The 15,475-nt window shown below is 32.6% G+C and overlaps 3 protein-coding genes across 3 annotated transcripts; all 3 read right to left on the minus strand.

Moving 5' to 3' along the window:
* Positions 1-732: 732 nt before the first annotated feature.
* Positions 733-2,250, minus strand: Tsp_06266 (conserved hypothetical protein). The gene is made up of 4 exons (XM_003378280.1): positions 2,233-2,250; positions 1,352-1,844; positions 950-1,195; positions 733-914 (listed from the first exon to the last, which is right to left on the minus strand). The coding sequence occupies exons 1-4, from the start codon at positions 2,248-2,250 to the stop codon at positions 733-735; spliced, it is 939 nt and encodes a 312-aa protein (XP_003378328.1).
* Positions 2,251-8,118: 5,868 nt separating this feature from the next.
* Positions 8,119-9,862, minus strand: Tsp_06265 (conserved hypothetical protein). Its single transcript, XM_003378281.1, has 3 exons — positions 9,802-9,862; positions 8,248-8,651; positions 8,119-8,136 (listed from the first exon to the last, which is right to left on the minus strand). Exons 1-3 carry the CDS (start codon positions 9,860-9,862, stop codon positions 8,119-8,121), a joined length of 483 nt encoding a protein of 160 aa, XP_003378329.1.
* Positions 9,863-12,158: 2,296 nt separating this feature from the next.
* Tsp_06264 (conserved hypothetical protein) lies at positions 12,159-14,542 on the minus strand. The gene is made up of 4 exons (XM_003378282.1): positions 14,522-14,542; positions 13,949-14,444; positions 12,605-12,652; positions 12,159-12,262 (listed from the first exon to the last, which is right to left on the minus strand). The coding sequence occupies exons 1-4, from the start codon at positions 14,540-14,542 to the stop codon at positions 12,159-12,161; spliced, it is 669 nt and encodes a 222-aa protein (XP_003378330.1).
* Positions 14,543-15,475: the final 933 nt, after the last annotated feature.

A 15,475-nucleotide genomic window follows, 5' to 3' on the forward strand; every position in this document is an offset into this window, starting at 1 on the left:
CTTTACCATCATATTTCATATATCAACCTCTTTCACTTTGATCAACCAGACAATTCATCCTGCCTTATTCATTTGTTAAAAATTTGTAATTTCAGTGTAATTTATTTTTTAATAATTCAATTTCACGCCAATTTCACTATTCAATTAAACAACCGCCAACAGACTATTCCCTTCTCCCCTCCCCTCCCCTCTACACAGTCACTTCTCTCTTTCTCTCAATTTCATCATTATCGTACATTTTTACAATTATACACACACAATTATTCATTTATTTATCATAAACTTCAAAATTGTAAATTCTCATTCCATTGGCATTCAACTGAAATAACAATGAATAAACTTTTGTCGAGTAAATTTTCACCACAGTGCTGCTGCAAATTGGAAACAACAAATATTTTTTTCGCTGTGTAATGGTGTTGCAACAGAATACAACATATTTCATATTCATCAGATAACAACAACTCGAGATTATATTACATATTGCTTTCATACAGAGTTGAAAAAATTTTTACTTAAAATAATAATAATTATTATTATTATTACCTCCTCCAATTAGAAAACCATTTAAAAATTAAATTTAATTCCTTGTACAAGGCCAGAATTAAGCGCGGCAAAAAAAGGTTTGAACTTACCGAAAATTTGTTGCACGCCTGCTTGGAACCATAGCCGGGGACGGTTTTCGACGACGACGACGACGACGACGACAACGACAACGACGTCAAGTTGCTTTGGTCAGGGCGCAAGATTGGGTGCGGTGCAATTGGATCGTCCGGTCTGGATGTGGAACTCTGGTGGAATCGGACCTGAGTTTCGGGACTGCTGAACGTGGGACTGAGGCTCGAGACGACGCTGTTTTCGTCCGACTTGTTGTTCAACGTGGACATTGTCCAGTGATCGCTTCTTCTCGCCGTCGGCTGTTCGAAAAATGTCACCTGACAGCGCTGCTGACCAGTGGCCGCCGGTTTGGGTCTGTTCGGAGGTTTGGTGGTCGGCTCGCGAATGACGTTCAGTATTTCGGCTAATTTGGGATCGTCGAAGCGGTCGTCCGCGGCGGCGACAAGCAACAAACGCAGTGCTTCTTCGAAAGCTTGCTGCGAGCTGAGTCGTTTGGTGGCGCCGTTGGACGATCGATCCGATTCGGACGGCAACAGAGCCGCCGTTGCAGAGGGCGTGGCAATTTTTTGATCTGCAACGTCTGAAACTGACGAGAGGGAGTGACAAGAAGAAGAAGAAGCAGAAGCAGAATAGGAAAATGCAAAAGCAGATGATGATGATGATGATAATGCTGTTGTGGCTGTGGTTGTAGTTGTTGTTGCTGTTGTCGTGGTGGTCGTCGTCATCATTGGGGAACCTTCAGAATTTGGACCGGATATTTCATTGTCGGCCAAAAAGCCGTTGTTGCTCAACTCTCCGGACATACCGTTGGCCAGGATCGAGTCGGTCTCGGAACGCCAAGAGAAACTCGAACTGCAAGACAACGACAACGGACTCGTCTGCGTGCAGGCGTCCACATTTCGCCTGCTTTCGTCGTCGACGCTGCCGGTCATCAGATCGCAGCAGAGGGTGTGGTCAGTAGTCCACATTTCCGCCTGGCGCCTGGTTTCGACCAAGTCCGGATCCAGTTGCGTGGGCGGCGCCCAAGTTGGACGGCTGGCACCACCGGAACGCCGGAAACGGGGAATCTGCGATTCGACCTGCTTGATCAACTTGTCCACAACGTGCCGCACCGAACGTACGGACAAATGGGGCGGTGGCGACGCATCGAATACTGACGACGAGCCGCAACTGTTCGTCGACTGCTCATCCGCAATTCGGGATCCTTGGCCGAAGCCGTTCAAAATTTCCTAAAAATTATTTTCATTCTCAAAAAACTCCAATTCTTTTTATTAAATTAATCATATTATTAACAATTGGAAATGACCTTAAAATAAAATTTTAACACTTTTTTTTCAAAATTACAACTACTACTACTTCATTCACGCACATTCAAATAAATCCATAAACAATAAATTACCATGCAATAATAATGGAGCAATTCACAATTTTCTTTTTTTTTCTTAATAATGTCAAAATACACGCATACACGCACGTGCATATATATACATATACATGTTGTATACATATTTATTTACTCATTTATTTTTATACACAGATGTCAGCATTATTTGTAATAAATCATTTTTTGCTAAATATGTGATAAATAAATAAATAAGTTTACGAAAAAAATTTTACGCCAACATGAATTTTCATTTCACAAATAAACTCGATTCAATTCAATCACGATCACTGAAGACAGTTTAAAAGCATTCAATTTCGTTTTATAAATAATATTTATTACTAATTCTTCATTTATTTATTACTAGTTTTTATCTTAATGATCATCAAATATACATATATATAACCTGTACTTTTCAAATATGTAAGTGCGCTGAAGAGATAACAGGTGCAAAGAGTAGGAGGCATTTATTGAAAAATTACACCAATATACGTAAAAAGCAAACGTCGGCCAACGCATAAACGCGTCACTCACTGCCTTTGAAGTTCCTACAAATTATCACTGGCTGCTATTGAAAAGTCAACTGCTGACTGCACCTTAAACTGATGTTGCGATGTTAATAACATGTTTACTTTTCACTAGCAGAATATTAGAAAACCATTATCAAATACATACACAAATTGCAAATTACCTACGCACTATGCCCTTACAACTTTGTGACGTCAAGTAACAGATTATATCAAAATCATAAAAATTTTCTACTTTTACCATTATTATTATTATTATTATTATTTTGTTCGCTTATTTATAAATAATATTTCATTTTTTAAAATTTCATTCATTTTTCATTCAATAAAGAGGAAATATTCATTTTTTTTCAGAAAATTATGAATCTAAACAATGGACTTCCGCGCTGTTGTGTAGTAAATAAAATATTTTCAAACAGTATTGAAAAATGGACCATGTTTAACATTTATAATATGTTAATCCCACTAAATTCGATTAAACTTTCTGCTAGAAAAACTTTCTGCAACTGCATATACTATTCGTCACGCACTAAATCAATTTTATCGTCACCAAAGCACTTCAGCAATTAATATTACAAGTGGCAGTATTTTTGATTTTTAATAAATGAAAAATGATCTAAACACACGAAATTCCTTCTTTCTCACTCTCTTACACACACACACACACACACATATGAATCACATTAAAATTTTTACAAACATTTTTCACCTATAGAATTCGAAAACTTGCCAAGAATAAGTACAGAACTGAAAATACCAATGCCTTACCTTGTAAATAATGAACAAATAAGTCAGTATTGAATTCATTCATATGCACGCAACAACAGTTCATCAGTCAGATATAAAAAAAACCTAATCATAATTTATAAATAAATATAAAATGATAATTGAAAAGTGATGAGATAATTTTGCAAAAGTAAAAATTAGCAGTGCAAAATCAAAGCTGAAAGGGAAAATGTAGAAAAAGTAATCAATCAATAATTTAATCAAATATATACGTTGAAATCAAATCGATAATACACTGCGGATCGATAATAATGGAATAATGGATATGTGAGAGTGGAAATTTCAAGCAAGTTAAATTATGCATATGTTGATCGAATTAAGAGAAGACCATTGTGGCGCCAAAGCGTGCCCTTCTGAACGAATTTTTACTCGGACTGGATTTTTTTACAACCAACTGATAAAGCTGTTTTGCAAGCAGAAATGCAGTTTCAGATCGTAAAGGTTAGCGTTGATTTATGCCGAATAACACGAAACAGCAATACCGTAGAAAGTAGGTCTTTTTGTTGTGGGTTTTGATTGTTCGTTCCAACAATTCCAACATACCAATTCTGCACCACACATCAATCCATCATCCGCGAACGTGAAAATGGAATTTCAAAAAATATTTTAATAATAATCTGATCTATGCTAATGTGGTTGGATCGGCAATTTGGTGATCAAATATGGGAAGAAAACACAGAAGCAAAAATATCTATCTGCAGAAACATCTGGATCATACCAGCTCGTTGACCATCTGCCCCCCTACAACGCTTTGTTCACAGGAATTGAACCAAAATTTTCGTAACAAAAAAAACCCCCTCTCCTACGTGGAAAAGAAACTCACCCAAGCGACATCAGTACAATACACAATTGCGATACTAACAGCAGACGCTTTTCTGCCAAGGTCAGGAATAATAATTGCAACAACAACAACATTGATGCTTGGATTGAAAATGCAATTCGGTAATTATGAAAAGTAAAGAAAAAATGAAATAATAAATAAAATTACCATATTTGAAAAGCAGCTCTATAGATGTCGCATTTGCAAAGCTATAGGAAAAGAGAAGCAATCAACCTTGCACGCACACACACACAGATACATACGGAAGACGGACGGACGGTCAGAGTTGTGTCGCTTCAACTAGGTCAAGCAAGCTTGTAAAATCCCAACATTTAAAGCATGTACTCATGTTTACTTTCCGGCTAGAAGCTGGCAAAAAAGCATGAGAAACGTGTAGGGGGAGGAGAACGCGCGAAACTGGTGACCTTTACACAACGCTAACATTAACAAGCAACAACGACAACAATACAAAGGAATGTTCAGCGTGCAAGCGTGGACATTCACATATATACACACACACGGGCGCTGGTGGAGCAACATTCCGGCTAGCTTAGCAGTATTATATTATGCAAAGCTTGTTGTGGAGAAAAAGCAAAGATACAGAGAATTACCCTGTGAACTGTAGAAACCAGTTGCCAACTACAAACAATTTTTACAAGCAACCCACATCTGCATAATAAAAATAATATCTCGCACAGTTTTCTCGTTCAATTTACACATGTACAATTTTCATGATCATTGTTCAGATTTGCATTTGTTGTAAATAGAAAACAACAACCCTCCTCTGAAATAAATCAATTTATCTCAACGATCAAATAAATCACTTCGCTGAATCATCACACACATCACAATTCCAATACATGCGAACTTTATTTTATTTGTTAACAATTACCTTTCCACCAAATCGATTTATTAATTTTACAGATTAAACTTTAATTTCTTTGGGAAAAAGTTTTCTTCGAAAAATAAATTGTTTTACAAGCAATATTTACCCAAGATATCTTCACTTTGAAAATTTGTTACAAAAAATAATTCTTTCTCAATTTTGGAAAAAGTACAAGCAGAAATGATCTATCATTTGAAACATTTCAAAATCAATTACAATTCCCAGGGTATACACGACAATAATATTATTAATTTATTGATTTGGAAAGAATTTTTTTTTCAAAATTTATATTTCTTCACTGAAAAAAAAGAATATTTAAAAAATAAAAGCATGAAAGTAATTTAAAAATAAAAAAGAAAATTTTTTCTTCAATTTCATAACAGAAATTGTCCGAAGTGAAAATAAAATTTGAAAATTTGAAAAGTTGAAGGCCACGTCCAAAATTCAATGAAAGAAAAAGCCATTCTGAAAGCTGCTCCAAAAATACAATAATACAGTATAAACAACAACAAAAGGCTAACGCGAATTGAACAATTTCACCACCAAATGATAATCACAAATTGCATATATTCACCTTGACAAATTTTCTGTACATCTTCAAGCAGGCAAAATGCAATTTTCACAAACAAACAAACAACTCTAAGCAAACAACAATTTCCACTGAGTTTCATGTTAAACTTTCGACTACAATCTTCATTCAAAAAAGAAAATACAATAATTTTCAAATGACAAGTAATAAATAATTAATGATGATTATCATTTTATACAAAATTTAAATAAAATATGCAAATATAAGCATACGTTGTTAGCAATTGTTTGATTCATCAAAGCGAGGTGAACGTGTATAGAGCAAGTGACAATTTTGCCAAGCATGGCTAAGTCAGTCGAATGAAAGAAAGAAAGAATGAATGAATAAATGAAATACATTTTTACAAGTGAAACAGTTGCAAATCACAAAATTGCTGACAACAAAAATGACCATTGACGCAAATGGTTGTCAAAATTTGGAGGATAATAATTTTCCAATATTTTTTTTTCAAAACGATAATTGCAAAATGATGCGCATAACTTTTGTTTCAATTGTGGAATCAATAAACCGCAAAAGGGCAACTAACGCATGAATGAATAAATGAATGAATGAACACAACGCATAAGTGCAATTGGCAACCTTGGAAAAACGGAAAATTTGACGGCATTTAAATAATAAATTTTTTATTACAATCAAAATGTCAAATCAAATTCTGAAATGGAAATAGTAAATTACTGTCGAAGAGAACATTATGCAACGCGATGCAAAGTAAATTAATTTTAATATCACTTCCATTAAAGATAAATAGGAAATTCATTTCAATCACGTCGGTCGGTTGGAAAGAAGAAAAAAACGCAACGCAAACAATTATTGAAGTCAAAAAAATGATTGCTTGTTGATCAATAATTAATAATAATTGAACTGCAAAAGCAAAAACAACCTTCTAACAACAACCTCTGCTCACATTGTGCAATATTATATATCATGGGTTAGCTTTATGTAAATTAAATACACAATACATACTTGGAGAAATAAATTGGAAAATAAAATTATGACAAATCTTTTGAATAAATAAATGAACAAAGATTGAACAGAGAAGAAAAAAAAATATATATACTCAAATTAAAATAAAAACATTTAGTTAAATTGCAAAAATTAATAAATTAATTGTTGTTCCATTCTTTTCCAATTTTGTCTTTCAAATAAGCATTAACACTTTATTATTATTATCATTCTTATTCATTTATAAAAAGATAAAATTTCTGATTAATTCGTAAACAATTAGGAAAAAAAAGATTTAATCATTCCTCTTTCGCTGGAGTAAATTTTACTTAACACTATACTTATGTGTGAACATAATTCCACACGTGGGAAAATATTATAATTTTTTTTCCCACAATTTATACAAAATAAGAAACTGTCGACAGCCTAATTTCTCGTTTCACAAAATCATACATACTCAGAACAATTTTCATTCAACTCTGCTGCTCATTCTTCTTCCAACTGTAATTCTTTATTCACTAAATTAGTCCACTTATTCACTCTGGAATAATAGTAACTGTGAGTAGATGAAAAAATTCTAATAATCGACTGTTTATCTTGCTTGCCTTTCTGTTGGGCAGATAGATAGATTATTCACAGATGAACCATTTCTATTAAATTCATAAATTCCGTTCATAAATACCAGATATCTGTTTACGAACGCGTTGACAAAAACAAACTTCATTAATCATAAGACGTACAGCATCCACCCCTCCCCTTCCTCCTCGCTCCCTTTCCATTTCATAAAATTTTACATGTTCTGCATCAATTACAAATGCTAATTAAAAACAGATCGCGTAAAGCACGCTTTACCACGAATGTGAATTTCTCGTGATTCAACAATCGATACTCGAAATTAAGCATGCTTAAAACTCTGCTGTTTCCCCTCGTGTCACATTTCCCTACCGCCTGAAGTTCACTGTGACCAAGTTTCAAGCTGATGACCCAAAATTAAGTAAATTTTATTATCATCATTTAACTTCACGAAACGAATAAATGCGTTTTTGATATTATCATCATCTCCACTCCATCATCACAACATTTCAATTAAGGTTAATCGGTATAAATTTCATTAATAACAAAACAGAAAAATATTATTTTAACTTTAAAACAAAACAAAACACAAATACTCCTCCAAAATGTCACAGAACAAAGAAAAAAAAACCGTGCCATGCATAATAACATTTGAGTTTGGTTATCAAATAAAAATTCGTCAGAAAGTTAGCTAATTAGATAGACAGATATTAACAAAACTTATGTGTAGATATCTTGAAACAAAAAAAAACGAAATCAAAAAAATAATAATAAGAATCTATTTAAAATATTAAATGTTGAACGCAAAATGCACACACAACATGATTATCTGTCCATTGCACGCATGTGTTGTTTTCTTTTCTTTTGTATTAAAATATTCAAATCAATATATGCAAAAGAAGCTATCAGCAGATATTGTTTGTTAATACCCACCGTTTACCATGGAAACCATCATTTCAAATAAAGGAGAAAAAAAAATTCAAAATCGATCAAAACTATTCAAAGAACTGAATACCTCTGCAATTGTAGAGGAAATGAACGCGCTATTAGATTTTTCCAGATATTAGAATTATTAGCATGAAAATTAAAATAATGAACCAAAAATAAGCAAGCAACTGCCAAACTTACCAAAGCTGCATTTCGTTTCGATTTCGACGTTGGTCGAACCATAGGAACCACAATACGAGAATCTTCTTCAACTGGCGTGAATTCCAACGAACTGGACCGTCTGCTTGCAGACGAATGGGCAAAACGGTACCGTTGCAATTTTGCCGACTCGCCTATGTAGCCAATGGAATGGGCAGTCGACAAAACAACAACAGGATTAGCTACAGTGGATGCTGCTGGTGAAGATATGCTAATTTCTGAACACTTTGCCTGTCTGTGACGAACGTTATGAGTTGGTGGTGGTGGTGGACGTTTGCATTTTCCGTGAGCTTTAGTGTCAAACGGTCCAGCCGGCAACGCATCATCCGTTGAACTCTGACCACCGGCAACTATGCAAGCATCTTCGGCACTTGCGAGACTATTCGCTGAACAAAACACAATAAATAAACAAATAAACAACAACAGTCAACAATTGATTAAACAAAACAATACACAAACAAACGAAAATATCAAAAGAAAAATAATTAGTTGGGTCAATTCAATGCGCATCAAAGTTGCCATAAAATTAATCTCAGGTCAGACGAAAGCATTTGCACGACCCACTGCTAGATAATAAACACGGTCATTCAACGGTCATGCTTGGGAGTGACAGCCGGAAAGGGCCAACCAAAAGCCTATGTACCTTTTTTGGGTCATGGTGGTGATAAAATTTAGCAGGATATATATATATATATATATATATATATATATATATATTCATTTACTGGACAATGGTCATTTTAACAGATAATTTTCCATTCATGATACATTTCCGACAAATATAAATAAAAATCTTTTTTCACACTGAATAATAACTTTAGAATTTTCATTCACAAAACCTATTCACCTTCGAACTAATTAATCTTTACAACTAATTAATTTCCACTCTATAAATATTTATACGCGTTAACTTACAAAACCTTGTTTGATTATAAAAAATTTTTTCATGAAAGTAATAAATTCACATAAAATGACTAGTTAGGAAAAGTTTTCATTTCACAAAAATTCACCAACAGCCATTCATGTTAAAACTTGCTTTTCACTTAATTAAATACTGTCATTGATTTGCAAAATTTAAAATTATAATAAATGCCAAGTAGAAACAGTCAAAAATAAATCACACATAGCCCATAATCATTCTAAAATTCATTTTCAAGTGAAAATATTACATAAAAGAACAAATAATTAACATATCATCACAACATGCTATTGAAATTGACAATCATGCATTTCAAAAAAAAACGCATGCTAAATTAAAGAAAAATTTTAATGACATTTATCATATATTTTATTCATAAATATTATTTTTAAAACACTTAATATGTGCCTTTTTTTAATGACATTCAAACAATGACATCTTTTCTTTCAACCTTGCTTTCGAAAAATAAAATTCTAATTGCCCTCAAAGTGCAAACAGAAAAGAATAAGAAGAGACATTTCAAATAATAATTTTTACATTGCAAGCATGAATGAATGTCCATTCGTCAATAACAATAACAATAAAGAATAACAGATATAATGATAATATTAAAATACCTGATTGTTTTGAATTGCTACGTAACATTTCAAAAAATTCTTCAGCCAATTTATAATGCATTTAAAATTGTGAATGAAAAGAACTTTCCAAATGAACTATTTTCAGATGACATGCAAATATATACCATATGCGCATAATTATGCGGAATATATACATATGTATAAATAAATATACAGATGAATTTCAAAGAAAAAAAAGTACGCATGCTGGTAGAGTTGAGAAAGTGGAAATTAATTTGATGAAAAACAGTGAAGCAATCTTCAGACATACTTCAACACTTTAGAATTGTCTAGCTGGTGTGAAGAGGAGAAAAAAAAAAGACATTCCGGTCAAGTACGTCAACCGAATCCCAGATCTTTCAACCAGTTCCTCAGTGTACAACTTTATTCATAAATATTACATTATTATTATTATTATTATTATTATGGATGGGTGGATGCATACAACATTGCAAAACGGTTAAGCTGAGAATCATATTCAAAGATAGCATCATCATCATCACTGGATACTGCCGGACAAATGCCAAGATATGCCAAGAGACAGATACATCACCAGTGTGAAGTGAATGAAATGAAATTCCAAATGCAGACACAACAACAACAACAACAGCAATCCTGGTCCAAATTTTTCAAGGCCAGTTGGGAAGAAACTTGAAGAAAAAGAATAAAATTGATTGTGAACAACACAACATTTCCAACAAAAAGCCAATTGCAAAATAGTTTCAACATGAATATCCCAACAAAACCCTTCCCCCTTTAACAATAAAAGCAAACCAACAGTCCAAAAATATGCCAACAAAAATTCAAATATAAAATTGGCTAATCATTTAATCACATTATGCAAAATATGTGTGAATGTGTTGTGGAAAAAATTTTCAAACTTGCCAAAAAAACACGACAAATCTTTCACCTTTCACTACCAATCTGCATCAACAACGTATAAATTAATAAATGATTGAATATGTTTTGAAATTTGCATATTGCAATCAGTTTTAGCAATGATTAAGAGAAGAACTAGGCATTGGAAAAGCAAAAGAAGAAGAAGAAGAAGAAGAAACAAAATAGTCCCCATTCATATCTCTCATTCACAATTTCCAGTATGCTAATTTGTTGTTGTTGTTGTTGTTTTCATTCAATAAAATGCTAATTTAATTGTTCATTAACAAAAAATTACCATTAATTCCATTTGTTACACTCTTGCAACTAGTTGCCGAAGATAGAAAAAACATAAATCATTCAAAAACTCTGATGAAATTACAAATAATTCCCACATTTCACGATGGCATCATCAGAACTAAACTAATTAGCATAAAAGCAAAAAGAGAAACATTTACAGATCAAACTTTAATTTTCACTAATCGAATCGTTAAAAATTGAATATTTGTCAGCTCAATGATGAATGAATGGCCCAATGCGTCATCAGGAAAGTTTGCTGAATATGTTGTGTTGGTTAATTTTGCAAATTGGCTCGCCAACAATCCAACGCAATTTTCTTGGAAAATTAGCAAAATCACGGGAACGGGACAAACATATGGGACATATTCCATTGTTGACCAACTGTCGTTAATCCATCCCATCTCATCAAAGTGGACAACAAATTCTTTATCCGAATCGGCAAATAAAGTCAAAGTCCGGCAAATGTATACATATACATACATGCTCAGACGACTCTCTGACTGATGCTAATTTTCAACCCTGACACCATCACCGCCGACCGACTACTTTCAATAATACTAATAGCAAATTATAATTTTAATTAATAAAAAAAAACGAATTATTTCAACACATGTCGAACAGAACATCTGAATGAATGAACTGTGTGTGGTACAACTTTAAAAAATTAATATTAGAATTAAAAAAAATTGCAAATTATCGAAATTTATTATTATCACAATAAATTATTCCACATAATAAATCAACAACTTTTATATTTAAAATAAAATTACAACAGTTGAAAATTAACATGTTTCACTGTTGTTGTTTTTGCTGTCGTTTTGAGACAAGTTTAAGAGAATGTTCATGCCACACCCAAAAAAGCTAAGATAGCCAAAAACTAACCTGTCCTGATTGATAATAATAATAAGAAGAAGATGGGAAAATTGTTCAATAAATAAATTATAATAACATCATATGCAGAAAGAGAGAGAGAGAAAAAGGAACAAAATGAAAAGTGAGAAGTGAAGTAGTGAATTCAGTTTTTCAAATTTATGTCATATTTGGATGTTTAGCAGAAAAAAGAGCACATTGCATTCAATGGAGCAAGTAAAGAACTGTTGCGGTGGAATACAATCCAGTTTAGCTTGTTTCCTAATCACCTCAATCAAAATGCACCACTGCCTCAGGGAAAATGATTATTATTATGCTGTTGCTGCTGCTGCTGATGTTGGTAATGATGATGATGATGATGATGTGCTTGTAAAGGCATCGATAACAATAAATAATATACTGTACTTCCTGGATACTTATTCTTTTTTTTTCATTTCTTACACTTCTTCCAATATAAATTCCCTTCCGAAGAATATTTTTTAAAGAAATAAAAAAAAACAGGAAATAATCATTTTTCATACGGAAGTGAAAAACTTATTATCAAAAAGAAGTATCTGAAAATTTTACAGTCTAATTAACAAAACGTAGAGTAAGAAAACTTTTTGAAACCATACATACACTTATATCTTATTTTTGATTTTTTGCATTCTAAACAATAATGTCAAACATGAAAATTCATAATGATACCTTCACAAGTCGTTCACAATTATTAACTTTTGAAAAAAAAAGTGCAATTTTCACAAATTCATATTATTACCAGTAGTAACAATATTATCAAATATATAATCATTTTCTTCCAGTTTTACTACCAAAAATTAATACAAATCAAAAAATAAAGCATAATTTAAAAAGTTAATAAAGACAAACAAAAAATTCAACTGCAATAACAAGCAAACTTTCCACAATTCAAAATAACATAATTAATTAATTGTTCTACTAGTGATCCGTGAACAACAACTATCTCTCTCTACTTTCTTACGTAAAGAATTGAAAATTCATGCTTTAAAATAATTATTAAAATATAAAAATACACAAATCTTATCATCTTCAATCATCAAACAAAAGTGATACAAATACTGACGTTTGGCCACGTTTATTTGCATGCGTGATGAAAAAATGATAAACTTTCTCATGCAGCAAATGCTATGAAAAAATACATTCCATTCCCATTATTATTCATTGCACACAATTGTAATTAATATTTGAATTATAAACACAACAACATTTTCAGCATGACAGAACAAAATATTATTAATATAAAATATGAAAACAATCGCGCGAAATGAAATTAATAAAAAATTAATTCCCCTGTAAAATAATAATTCCCCAAAACTGCGTATTTATGCATTTGATGACGTGCAAATACATAAATAAATAACACAAACAATAGAAACATTGCCTACGAGCTCGACAAACGACAAATGTGCAAACTGAGTGTAGATGCAAAATGCAACAGTAAAATGTGAACTTAAATAAAGCGTATTATTAAAGCAAAACGGTGCAACATGCGCACAAGTAATAGAATAAATTTTTTTTACTATCAATTTAATAGAAATCAAAAATTTTTTAAATCAACCCTTGCATAGTGATAATTAGTGTAAAAATGGAACAGTTTCCCGTGAAATTATTCAAATTAAAATTAAAACATCCCACTGCAAACATTGAGCATCATCATCATCATCAACAGCAAATGAAAAACAAAGCAAACTGCCAATGAAGAACAACAATCTTCAATGTTACGTCATCAGGCGTATTACGGCTGTGATGATCGGTATATTAAAAGGAAATGGATATGTTTAAACAAAATCAGATAAATATTGAAAATTAAAAAAAGTTGCTCAACTTAAATTTCATAAGTAATTCACACAAAGAAGAAACTGTGATTTTTCACAACTGCTGAACAAGAACAGTATAAACATATTTTTATAAATGAAACAAAAAAATTCTAATAAATAAATAAAATTAATTACACATGCAACAATTATATAAATTTATCAAGTTATTATATTAACAGAATATTTTTTTGAATTCAATATTATTATTATTATTATAGAATTTCACTGAATAAAAAGATATATATGTATATTTGAATTTGTTTTACCTAAATCAGCTCGAACACCATGAAGAGCAGCACAGGCAATTTCAAATTGTAGGCGAATATCACTTGTTTGATGAGCAGGGCAGGCAGGAATATTTCCTTTCGACTCTCGAGTATCGGTTTGCTGTACAAATTGGTAACAGTTGGGCATGGACTGGGCCTCTTCGAGCAGACGTTCACTGAGGCCACGCAACGGAGGTGAACCTTGGTCAACAACGTGGTGGTGGTCGTTGGCCCTACAACGAGCCACGGACAAACTGCTGCTGCTGCTGTTGCTGTTATTGTTGTGGTTGTTCGAAAAATGCAAAGAAGCGGCATGGGCGTTGGCCACTGTCCGACCATCCGCAACGATCTGCCGGGAACCAGTGCCGTCCACATTTGCAAGCAAACTTTGTTCGAGTTGCTTCTTCGCCTTCAAGGCGTTGCGCTTCCTAGGCGCCGGCACTGGTGAAAAGCCGGCTGGTAGAACCGTAGTAGCCGTTGTAACCACTGGTGCAACCTTGGTAAATAATAATAATAATAATTTCTTCTATATTTGAAAAATCACCACCAAAAATACAACATATACACACACACAGATCGTGTAATGTGATCCATTGAGAAAAAATTACATGACAAAAATACTAAAAAAAAACTGATGTCGCCTGACCTGTGGAAAAGGATGCCTGTGATCTGGCTATGCAAACAAATACAGCCAAAGCAAGCAGGTTCTGTTTGCTTTGTCATGCAACAATACAAACAAAGCTCGAAGTCGAATCAGAAACGCGAATTAAAGCCGTAACACATGTGATGAAGAAGGAAAAAAGCTTTTTTTTAAACTATACATATATACGTATGTATAAGTTGTTTTAAATTTAAACTTTTTTCATTCATTACACATCAACAGATTGAAAAATACTCACGGGCATGAGTAACGCAAAATACAACATTTACATTTCCGAACAGAATTCGTATATACACATATACATATCGAATGAGCGCACGGAATGAGCGGGATTGGAGGAGCGTCAATTCAGCTGAGCTTACCAATGTCACTGATCAAAATGACCAATCCTCATCATCGTAGTGATCAATTTTGATAAGCAGGTTCAATTCATAAGTAACGGCGTTTATTCAAAAAAGAAAGAAATTATTTTTTAATGCACATTTTGCAGTATGGTAAAAATTTGCAAAATTGAAGCAGTACGTGAAACAACATCATCGTCTGTGAAATGGAAAATGTATAAATTAAAAAATTAATAAAGTACAACAAAATGAAAAAGTATGAAACCATTGTCATATGCGATTTCTCATTTTTACAATCATACCTGTTGATATTTATTGCGATCAAATTCGGAAGGAAAGAATAAAATATACAAGGAAATGATATATGAATTGAACATTTGGAAAAGAAAAAAAAAACCTTCAAGCACACATTGAATTAAAAAAATGCTTCACTGACCAAATCAACTTTAAAACGATCATGAAAATATTTTTTTAAAATAAACACTGACCAAAAAAAAATATCAACTCCAACAACATAACAATGAA

This window comes from Trichinella spiralis, assembly GCF_000181795.1.
Source record: "Trichinella spiralis strain ISS 195 chromosome Unknown Scfld4, whole genome shotgun sequence".
Classification (NCBI taxonomy): domain Eukaryota; kingdom Metazoa; phylum Nematoda; class Enoplea; order Trichinellida; family Trichinellidae; genus Trichinella; species Trichinella spiralis.

Coding starts and splice junctions, on each gene's coding strand:
- Tsp_06266 (XM_003378280.1), bottom strand. Junction 1,196..1,351: donor ATCCGGTCCAAATTCTGAAG/GTTCCCCAATGA, acceptor CGTCAGTTTCAG/ACGTTGCAGATCAAAAAATT. Junction 915..949: donor ACCCAAACCGGCGGCCACTG/GTCAGCAGCGCT, acceptor TTTTTCGAACAG/CCGACGGCGAGAAGAAGCGA.
- Tsp_06265 (XM_003378281.1), bottom strand. CDS start 9,862: ATGCATTATAAATTGGCTGAAGAATTTTTTGAAATGTTACGTAGCAAT. Junction 8,652..9,801: donor TAGCAATTCAAAACAATCAG/GTATTTTAATAT, acceptor TGTTTTGTTCAG/CGAATAGTCTCGCAAGTGCC.
- Tsp_06264 (XM_003378282.1), bottom strand. CDS start 14,542: ATGGATCACATTACACGATCT. Junction 14,445..14,521: donor TGGATCACATTACACGATCT/GTGTGTGTGTAT, acceptor TTATTTACCAAG/GTTGCACCAGTGGTTACAAC. Junction 12,263..12,604: donor TGATAATATTGTTACTACTG/GTAATAATATGA, acceptor AAAAAGAATAAG/TATCCAGGAAGTACAGTATA.